This window comes from Crocuta crocuta, unplaced genomic scaffold (assembly GCF_008692635.1).
Source record: "Crocuta crocuta isolate KB4526 unplaced genomic scaffold, BGI_CrCroc_1.0 scaffold118, whole genome shotgun sequence".
NCBI classification, from domain to species: domain Eukaryota; kingdom Metazoa; phylum Chordata; class Mammalia; order Carnivora; family Hyaenidae; genus Crocuta; species Crocuta crocuta.
Window position 1 is genome coordinate 10,382,595 of NW_027551558.1, and position 11,559 is coordinate 10,394,153.

Consider the following 11,559-nt stretch of genomic DNA (forward strand, 5'->3'; position numbering starts at 1 on the left):
AACTTTTCATTTATTTATTCTGTCCTCTCAAATATATTTAAAAAATAACATCTTAGACAGTGAATCACAAATACACACAAAATAAAGTAGGGCTGCTTATTTCACAAAGAATTTTCCTTTGATTCCTTTAACTGCTTTGCATAAAACTCGAAGCTTTCCTGTTAAGACAAAAAGGGAGGGAAGTTACAGGTGTCGTCACTGGCAAGAGCTGATGGCACAAAACTCAGAAGTCACAAGATGCTACAAATTGGTAGTAAAGACCACCAAGCCCCTGGCAGCTGCTGTCTCCTCAAGCCTCTGCACCCCCCCCTTTTTTTTTTTTTTAATGTTTATTTATTACTGAGAGAGAGAGAGACAGCACAAGTGAGCGAGGGGGAGGGAGACACAGAATCTGAAGCAGGCTTCAGGCTCTGAGCTAGCTGTCAGCACAGAGTCCAATGTGGAACTTGAACCCACAAACCGTGAGATCATGACCTGAACTGAGATTATGATCCAGGGGCCCCATCCGCACTCCTTTCTATTCATGAAATCACCAGTTCAAGGGCCCCCAAGTTCACAGTTAAAGCCAGCACCAAGAGTCTCCGCTGTGTGTGCACACGTATGTGCACACAGGTTTTACGCCTGGGTATGGAAGGTTCAAATAAACATGGTGCACTATTTGCTGGTTAATGACACAATATAAAGGAATTTGGCATGTATGCTTTCTCTTATTAGAACAAAACAAAATTTACTGGGCAACTGATTAAAAATGGGCAGAGGACTTGAATAGACATTTTTTCCAAAAAATGGGCAGAGGACCTGAATAGACATTTTTCCAAAGAAGACATCCAGATGGCCAACAGACACATGAAAAGGTGCTCAATGTCACTCAGCATCAGGGAAAATGGAAACCAAAACCATAATGAGGTAGCACCTAACACCTGTCAGAATGGCTAGTATCAGAAAGACAAGAAATATGTGCTGGCAAGGTCGTGGAGATAGGGAATCCTTGTGCACTGCTGGTGAGAATGCAAGCTGGCATAGCTAATGGAAAAGGCAGTATGGGAGGGCGGGGTGTTCCTCAAAAAACTAAAAATGGAAATACCATATGATCCAGTAAGTCCACTACTGGGTATTGACCAAAAGAAAACAAAAAACACCAATCTGAAAAGAATTGCACCCCCATGGTCACTGCGGTATTATTTACAGTAACCAAGACATGGAGATAACTTAAGTGTGCACAACTGTATGAATGGATATAGAAAATGTGATGTACGTATCATTATATATATGACACACACAATGGATTATTATTCAGCCATAAAAACAATAAGAATTCCCATTTGCCACAACATGGATGGACCTTGAGAGCATTAAGCTAAATGGAATAAAACAGAAAAGGTAGATACTATATAACCTCATTTTATTTTGTTTTATAAAAAATAAAACAAAAATAAAAAAATAAACAAAAAGCCCCAAGCTCACGGATATAGAGAACAGACTGGTGGTTGCTTTAGGTGGGTGAAGGGGGTCAAAAGGCACAAAATTTCTGGTTATAGAATGATTAAATCATGGATGCAATACATAGCAGTGACTATAGTTAATAATACTGCATTGTTGTTTTTTTTTTTTCCCTTCAAATAGGCTCCACATCCAACACAGGGCTTGATCTCAAGTCTCTAAGATTAAGAGTCAGATGGTCTACCAACTGAGCCAAACAAGTGCCCCACATATTTGAAAGTAGCTAGGAGAGTAGATCTTGAAAGTTCTCATCACAAGAAAAAAACATTTATAAATATGTGTGGTAATGGATTTGCTGAGCTGATCACTTTGCAGTATAAAAAAAACCCACCGAATCATTAGGTTGTACTCCTGAAACTATTATACGGTTACGTCGATTATACCTCAATAAAAAAAGAACCCTTCCTAGATGAAGAGATAAAAACCAACTTGTTTCAAATGAACAAGTAATTAATAGGGATACAATATACTTGGCTACTGAAATACAGGCCATTAAATCCTATTTCAAGCTGAAATGATGAGAAAACTGCCCCAAGGACATTTGATAAATCCATACCTATACCTGAAGGTCTGAGACTGACCTTGTGTTTCAAACCTCAGCCCCAGAGGGCTATGTTCTCCCACAGCCAAACCCACTGCAGGACTATTCCGTTCCTGAAGCCCTCCCCTGAGGGTTCTTCACAGAGATCTAATCCTCATGTAATTAAGTATTCAACTTATTTTTTTTTACACATTAATATGAAGCATACATAAATCTGTAGAGGTATTTTTCCCCTTAATTAAGAAATACTCACAGGGGGTTCGGTGAAAGGGACAGGTTCACCAACATTCTTCAGCAAAACTGCGTAACGCTTTAGAAACAGATCATTCAATTTTATATTCCTTGCAGTCAAATTTTCATACAGTGCTTTAGCAGATGCAGCATCCTTGTCTAAGACTGAAAAAAAGATATTAATCATAGATAAAGACCACCTACCGTCCCCTCTTCCCAAAACACTTAGCTGTTCAGGGACTCCCAAATCCCTTTATCACGAGGCAAACGAATAGTTAACTACTTTCAGCAAAAAGCCATATTCAGAAACTACCAGTTCCCTCCCTCACTCTTCCCCACACCTCTAATTCAGCATAATTCAGTATAAAAAAGAAGTTGACAAATAGGGCTATTAAGAGACCCATGATAGTTAGTGACCATAAACCAAAGTAAACATACACCACTCAACACTCTTCTGCTTAAAACTAAACTTTTTTTTTTTCAATGTTTATTTATTTTTGAGAGACAGAGACAGAGGGTGAGTAGGGGTGGGGGGGGGGGGTGTGGGGGGAAAGAATCCAAAGCAGGCTCCAGGCTCTGAGATGTCAGCACAGAGGCCAACACGGAGCTTGAACTCACAAACTGTAAGATCATGACCTGAGCCAAAGTCGGATGCTCAACTGACTGAGCCACCCAGGTGCCCCTTAAACAACACTTTGAAATCAAGCTAATCTAGGGGTGCCTGGGTGGCTCAGTCGGTTAAGCATCCGACTTCGGCTCAGGTCATGNCTAATTCAGGATTGTTGTGAGGAGGGTCATGTAAATTAGGTGGAAAACTAGATGAAGATCATCAGGTAAACAACACCAAAAAGACTTTCAATACCTTCTCCTATTGTAAACTAAGCAAATGAGGGATATATAGTTAGCTACAATGACAAAAATAATCTAAATACATGAATCAATTTACATAAAAAAACTATACACATCTGCATAACATTAACGGGTTACACTAATATTTCACTTAAATGGATGATGAAGTAGCCCAGGAGTTAAGTTTAGCTGGCTTTTCAGTTGTAGCTGATGTGTAGACGTTTTACTTTTAGGTTTACTATTGAGATTACAAGGTCCCCGCTAACAATTACTGTTGGTAATTCAACTCTTGACATTTAAACGCCTAACAATCCCCTACCCTATACCAGTGTTGTATAACCAACCCCAAATGCAGCATGACCAGGGCGAGCCTCCAGGATGGCCAGAAGTGCAGGGATCAATCCCAGGACCTCCCAAAACGCAGCAAGCATGGATGACTCATCAGCTCTTACTGGACTTGAACAGATCTTTGCAGTTTGGGTGAAGTCAATTTCCTATCTATAAATCCTCTGTTATCCTCCCTCAGGGACCGAACCCTTTCCCTGCCGCTGTCAAGTTCTATCATCTTCCAGGAAGCTAGTCAGAAAACTCTTCCATCTTGCCTTTTACCACCTTCATGGTCTCCCTGCTCTTTCCTGTCCCAATTCCCAAGTGGGACTATAGAAGTTAGTAGTTTTATGCAGTTTGACACTATTATGTGGCATCCAGTCATTATTTAACATCTCCCAATCCCTCAAATGGAACTTTGAGAAGTTTTGTGATTATTGCCTCTATTTTGAAATAGATCATGGTCACCTTGTAAGGTGGGGAGAAACGAAGAACCAAATCAACCCACTAATTCTAACTGCAGTTTGTTGTCCTGACAACCAACAAAGCAATTCTTTCTAAGAGCAGATCAGTGGGTGGCAGGTGGACAGGTGATCATCACTTAGAAATGAAATGCTTACATTTTCTTGATTACCGAGGAAACTTTAGCCTGGTTCCCTTTCATGTGTGATGAGCTGGCGATCAGGGAGCAAAGTGCTTTAAAGACTGGAATTTCAACTGTGATTTAAAGTAAAATCGAAGGGCCCACTTTAATGAAGAGGTCTGTTATTTCACAAATGCAGGCAGGTGGGGAGGATACTGAAGGGGCAAGAAGGCAAGTCACGTGACAGTCTCAACTCTGTGCCCATTTCGTGTTTTGTTTCAGGTGGCCTTGAGAGACTGGACTGGTTCCCAGTATGTACACACAGGTGGACTTCCAAGTCTTTCCAGGAGCCCGGGATCCTCTTTAACACAGCTGGGCCCCTCTGAAGATGCCCAGTGATACTTTTTTATGTTAAAATTATACAAATAAGTACCTATTTTTCTTAAATGTCCTTTTAAGACATATTATAAAGCTAAGTCAATTACTGATATCACAATAACCTGATATTTAGGATTACTGTCAAAGACTTAGTTGACTACACTACAAATATCTAAATCACTTAAATAACATAGTCAGATTAAACTTATTACCATAGCTTTTCATGACAGAAGTGTATGCTTCTTCCTTTTCAATTAACTCAGGAACCAATTCTAACAAAGATTTCAGAGTTGATGCCTAGGAAATGAAATACAGGAAATGTTACCGCAACTCAAAAGAAGAGTGAAATAAAATACTGATACATACATTATATCAGAAAATCTTCATAACAATTAGAACAGAACTGCCTATTCAATCTAATAAACTTTTTTCCCTTCTAGTATACCTTAGTATTTTATTGATTTGATAATTTACATCCAAAACAAACAAGCATTTTTCAAAAGTTAATGCAAATTACATTTACACTTCTATGAATCGTTTTCTAAAATATCATGAAGATTGCTTCTTTTGTCAACAAGTAACCTTACCAAAAAGTTGGGAGACCCTAAAGAGCAGACACAGATATTAACTATATCTTTTAAGGTGCCAAGATTTTTACATAAAATGTGAAGAATTCAGGCCTTCTGAAGCTTTCGTGCTCTGAATACAAACAGAGCATTTCCAGATATCACTGGAATGTTTACTCGGTTGTTTTCAGAAGAATCTAGACACACCAGAGGACTTAGTTCCTAGAGTGAAGACGGACCTGTCACTCCCTAGTGAGTAACCAAACACGTTCCAATACTGTCGGGGAAATCAAGGATGGATTTTATATATACCTGGCTTAATTATTCCACTGTCAAACAGGCAGACACTGTAACTGGAATTTTTAAAAATCGTAATTCACTTTTTATATGTTTTCTCAATTTATGTAATTGGACTTGCATCTTTCCAGGACTTCCTGCAATTTAAAGTCTCCTGGGAAGAACGTTCTCAACAGATTTAATACTGTATGATTGCTGTCCGTCTTCCAAGCAAGGCAGTAGGTACTTGGCATGTGGGCACAGACCCATATGTAGAGTGAAAAGTGCTTTTTAGATTTCTTATGCTTTTTAATTACAAATTTAAAAAAATAGTCTCTTTGAAAGGAAAAAGAGTAACTAATAAGTACTTTTGAAAAGCTGCTTGCTGTAAATAAATATGAGTAAGAGATAAAAAGTGCAATTGGGTAAAATTAAAAACACCCCAAAACCAGTGTATTACTGGGAGGGAAATTAAGGAGAACTAGACCCCTCAGACTAGAAACCTAAATGTTTTGCATAAAACAAACATTACAACTGGCACTGGGTTTAAAACTTTATATGTGCCCAAATAAACTAACAATGATGCTCAGAGGTGAAATCCACCAAAATTTTTTGGAAATGTATTTTTATTTATTTCTTTTAACATCAAAAATAGGACTTGACTTTGTTTTACACACACACACACACACGTAGCTTTTTAGCATAAATAAGGTAACTATATAGTTTGAGAACATTAATTTGTGGCACATGCCGATTTTAAAGCCACGTGGCTCATCCACCTGACCACTTGGACCTGAGAAATGGCTGGCAGTAACCACCGGCACGGAGACACTCGGCTCACCCTCTGTAGTGCTTCCCACTGTTACATGGACCAAGTGACGGAAGCAACAGGATTTTTATCTTCCTAAGGCCTTTTCTTTCTTTCTTTTTTTTAAAAAGTAATCTCTACATCCAGTGTGGGACTCAAACTCACAACCCCAAGATCAAGAGTCACATACTCCATCGACTGAGGCAGCCAGGCGCCCCTGTAGGGGCCCTTTCTTGAGGCTCTTCATGCACAACTACGTGAACAGGGGATTCACTGCATGAACGTGTTCTGCATTTCCGGGTCAAAAGGAGCCTGAACTGACTCTGTCTTAGTATCTAAGAAAGTGAACAGGAACAGACAAGCAAAATCTTGTCTCTGTCATGTTTTTACGGTGAGGTACCGCACCAACAAGCCCTTCTGTGAAACTCAGGCCCCTGAACAAGACTGGCTTCTGGGCTCCCTGAGTGGCCAGCAAATCGCGCACAGTACCTTTCCTGGCTTCCGAGAATTCCTAAGGCAGAACACCAAGAAAATGGCCGTTTGTTCAGCAATCGCACCACATCTCTAAAAATTGAAATATTATTCAGTAAGCGAAGGTTTTTGATAAACAGGGAGACCAAGGTGAATATTTCCAATTAACAAAGTTCACAATAATACAGTAATGTGTCATTACCAATAGGAAGGCCTAATTGTCAACCCATTTTTTTAAGGCAAGAAAAGAAAACAAACTCCAGCTATGCCAAGCTTTTGTGAGTGAAGAGCTGTCCTTGGCACTGTGAGTATAAAGTTTGTTTAAAAAGAAAAGGGAAAAATTAAACCAATGCTTCAACAACCACAGAATAAGGTTTAGGACTGCAAAGAAAGAGGAAAAAAAAGAAGCACTATTCCTCTCCAATTATTCTGCCAAGCATTCACAAGTGAGCTAGGGATCATAAGGTTAATTATACATTTAATAAGGTGTCAGGGAGATAACTGCTCGTTTCTTTATAAAAATTAAAATGTACAAAGCAAGTTCTCTTTAAAGTATAATTACCTACACTTATGCATACAAAAGGACTGATTTCAATCTCTCTATTTTATAAAAGGCTTTCATTGCAACAGACAGCCAGCGCTTGAGAAAGAGACAAAAGTTAAACTCAAAAAAAAAAAAAAAAGTTTATATGACAGACCAGAGAAATCAAGTGTCTATCCCATCTTAGATGCTATAGTAAAATCAAATATGGCAAGACAATATTTTAGTTTACACTCATCACGGATGTCATTCTCTTAAGTTTCTAAGAGCACCCTGCTCTTTCAAAGCTTTAAAACACTGTCAATACTAAAGCGAACGGTATAAAAAGAACTTTTGGGGACACACAGAGCATTTACATTGTCAACTGATGTTTTCGACATCTGTGAATAAAGTATTCTTCACCGCGGCAAGAATAAGCTTTTACTGTTTGACAAGCAGGTAGCGCATGGGTGAAGGGTTATCATCCGAAGCGTCCGTCCGGTGAAGGGGATGACAGTGAAGAGACTGTGGCCGATGTCTCAATGTACAGCTGCCACCAAGAGCCCTGGAGAGGTGGCTGTGCGAGCGTGGCTCCGAGGGTAGAGGCAAGGGTCCTGTCGCGCCCCGCCCCACCCTCTGGCTGCTGTGCCCGCTAAGAGCCTGTGCGATGATGGCTCAGGACAAGCTGGCAGATAAAACGGCAAGTGCCATTTTCTAAAGAACTATCAACGCTGTGTGTTAAAACGGAATGACTACTATCGCGTGTATAATTAGAGACACATACGCCCCTGGTAGGTACACTTAGATATGTACAGATGTGCACACACAAAGAGAAAGCTTGAGAGTTTCTTTCTTTTAGGTGGGAACTTTGAACACTAAAGGCAGCAAGACAAAATCATGAAAAGATTCCTGAAATCCCTACGTATGACCAAATGCCTTTGCTGTTTAAAAAAAAAAAAAGGTGAGGATGGGGAGAAGGGAAAAAAAAAAAAAAAAGTAACCAAACCAAACCAAACCAAACCAGAACATTTCCAATTAAGTGGAATTTCTCTCTGTCCGGGAACAAAAAGTAAAAAAGCCTTAGAGGCACGTGCCAATTTCCACCTCTTGCAAAACGTTCACACAGAGAAATTTCTCAAGAGCTCCTTCTACAAATGGCTTGGGTTCTGCTGTTAAACTAGATGAACTTTCGGGATCAGCACTCGAGCTCCAGCGCAGGGGCCCGGTCTCACGCTCCCTATCTACTGCTGAATCTGTTTCGCAGCTCGTAAAAATGGAATGGAATATAATACTATTTACTACCAGAAATTGGTCCCAGGCCTCAATCTGACACGGGGAGTCTGTACACAAACACGGCCGTTGGCGGGATCACGGGGACTGTTTGACTGCCACCTGCTGGGAAGGGCCCCCCAGCGGTGCCTGTTTGTGTACACTGCCAGTGGCAGCTCCGATCACCCACCGTTCTGTCGGCACTTGGCACAGCTTTATATTTAGTGCTGTTAAAATGGCATGAATGCAGTTGTCTCCTTCCCTGAAGATTGCTAATTTAACTGTGAGTGCGGGCCACAGAGACCTGCATTTGTCATTTAATGTGTCTGTGACACACAAGTGAATAGAAAGCAAATTCAACTCTTAATAAACCTTGAATAAGGCACTGAGAATGTTTGAGTATTCAAGTGAGAAGCTGTACTTGAAAAGCAAACATTTCCTACTTTTTGTTTGCAAACTGTGTTGCCATGGTGATGCGGTCTTTAGAGCATTAGAGAAATTAAAGTAGGAAATCAAAGGAATGGTTAGCACTACCTATCTGCACAGAAACATTTGTCTTTAAATCATTCGGCAACACACTTCCCTCTCTCCCCCTTATACCTAAGGGCAGTCCTGGTCCAGTCTGGCGTCTTTAAAACCAGCAACCTCCAGCTTTACGAGCCAGTCCTTGTCATGTGACCTGGATTCAGACTGAATTTAAACGTACTAGCCACACTATGCTCCATTTCCGGTATTCTACCCTACACTCAGGTCGGGTAATTTCTCAACTTACTTCCCATAAGCCACAAGCCCCACTGTCCAGGTGTGGCGAGTTCATTACCTGTAGGAGAGCTCTGGCATCATCCACTTTGCCTGAATCCAGAAGCTGAAGGAAAAGATCAGTGACAGGTTTGTAAACTGCAAACTGATTGGCCAGTCTCTCTGCCATGATGCTTACTGAAAAAAAATAACAGGTAAAATAAAAAAACCTTTTTTTACACAGTGGTATAACTCATCCACCAAAGAAATGTGGTCCAGCCTCACCAGGGAGAAAACGCACTTCTGTGTTCTTTAGCGAGAACGGCTCACTTACTCTTTTCAACTGCTGGTTCCAACTGCTGCTCTATTACTTTTCTGAATAAGTATGTCAAGCCAAAGTACTGGGGTTTCACGGTCTCATTCCCAGAAATAAGCATATTCTCAATGTTTTCTATTGCAACATCTATGTTATTGCTGTCAAAGAAAGTAAAACAAATTATTAAAGAAGTATCTGCTTTTGTACTAGCTGTGTAGGCAGTTTTAGTATGAGAACTTAAGAGATTCACACAAATACTTTAGGAAAAAAGGAAACAGATTCACAACTAACCAGATAAAAATCACTAGGCCAAGCTGAACCCCACATTTCGGTCACAAGAGCAATCACGAGGCAGTCTATGCTCTAGTAATCGAAGCCGCTGCTTATTGTAAAACGCTGCTCTGGAGACAAGACCAAATAGCTAACTAATGACAGTAACTTAAGAAAACAGTTTACCTTAAATATTTAATTTAATATTGCAGCTCTTTGGGTGCCAACTGGAAACTTGTTTAAATGCTCTAACTCTGGCTTTCTGACCTACAAAGGCTCCCTGCTGTACGAGATGAAGATAATCGCATCACACCCCAGGATTCTGTGAGTTGCTGCTGGCAACTTCAAAGGTCTCCAGTCACATCAACTTGTTTTTGTCAGGTATCATACAACATTTGAAAAATAATCAATTTATACTAAATTCTCAGAAAAAAGTACTTTTACACTAAAAATAAATCAATTACATGGCCCTGTTTAACAAGTTGTGATAAAAATTGATCTGTATGATTATCTTTCTTTGGTCAAGGTACTCCTTAACCGATATTTGACAGTCATGACATGGTAGTGCGAATCCAAGTAAGCGGCTTTATGTTGGAATTCTTACCTAACACATAAGAATTCTGTAATAAAAATGAACACCCAATTACATTAAGTTTTTCTTACGGGTTTCAGTGAGATAGTTATTGAACAGTGAATAAAATCACATTTTCTATACCATATAAAACTGTTTTATATGGTAGCATTTTAAAATTCATCCAGATCTTACTTGAATGATTTCCTGAATCTTCTAACCTAAAATAAGCACATTCTTATTTTTTCAAAAAAACTGTAATGTTTGTTTATTTTTGAGAGACAGAGAGATAGAGTGTACGTGGGGGAGGGGCAGAGAGCGAGAGGGAGGCACAGAATTCAAAGCAGGCTCTGCACAGAGATCGATGCGGGGCTCGAACTCATGAGCGAGGAGATCATGACCTGAGCCAAATTTGGACACTCAACCGACTGAGCCACCCAGGCATCCCAATCACATTCTCTTATTAAGGGAAAATTCAAAGTTCTATCTTGGAGGTCCGGGGGGCAGGACCATTTTAAAAGGAAAAAAATAAAACACAGCTTTTCTGCCCAAAGAAATAGGAACAAACAAAAGACCCTGCAAAAACAAACATTACATTTTAATTATCGTAACCTACCAACTGTATGTGAGATTAACTACTCAAGAACAAAGCATGGACAGTGTCAATTTCATAATGATCCTATGAATCTTTAACTTAAGCAACGTACTTTGTTAGCGAGGTTAATAAAAATCAAGTTTTGATTTATGGCCACAGTGGCAAATCTCCATGAGGAATCCAGAGATGATGGTAAAAGAACCTTCTATCAAACGTCTTTTAATTGGAAGCATTTTTGCAGGGTACTTGATTTCTTACAACATCTACACGCCTCGCTTTGTATGCGTGCGTGTTGCCAGCATGGATGGGAAGGACAGTGGGGAAAACAGAAATGCCTACTATTTTAAACAGGCTTGCTTGTCCCTCTGCATTTACAATGTTCTAGCAGGGTGTCACCCTCAGTGTCGCTGACAATCAATGAACTTTCACGTTCGTATCAGTGTTTCAACACAAGGCCCTGGCATGTACGCATGAGGAAAGTTACCACCGTGGAGAAAGTTTTACAATTTTGAAAAATTTGATAAATGTCATTCTAAGGTCTAATTTAAAGCTAACACACATTTTGTAACACGTAATTATTCCCTAAGAGTTAGAGAACAATGAACAACTGGCATCAATATTTCCTCTGCGTTGATATGGTTTCTAATAGCCTAAGAAAGGCTTTAAAAGGTGGTATTTGAGATAATGCTCCTTCTTTTTTTTTTTTTTTTTTTATATTTTTTTTTCAAATTTTTTTCCCCCAAAACCCCA

The 11,559-nt window shown here is 39.7% G+C and overlaps 1 protein-coding gene across 1 annotated transcript in view; it reads right to left on the bottom strand.

Annotated features, from left to right (window-relative positions):
* The window catches only part of LRPPRC (leucine rich pentatricopeptide repeat containing), a 108,925-nt gene continuing 97,366 nt past the window's right edge, over positions 1–11,559 (bottom strand). The window contains exons 33-38 of the mRNA XM_077749196.1: positions 9,392–9,531; positions 9,140–9,255; positions 6,549–6,623; positions 4,622–4,706; positions 2,295–2,437; positions 1–158 (exon numbers count right to left, since the gene is read on the bottom strand). Of these exons, the coding sequence (XP_077605322.1) occupies positions 102–158; positions 2,295–2,437; positions 4,622–4,706; positions 6,549–6,623; positions 9,140–9,255; positions 9,392–9,531 (616 nt within the window). The 3' untranslated portion in view covers positions 1–101. The remainder of the gene's footprint in view (positions 159–2,294; positions 2,438–4,621; positions 4,707–6,548; positions 6,624–9,139; positions 9,256–9,391; positions 9,532–11,559) is intronic.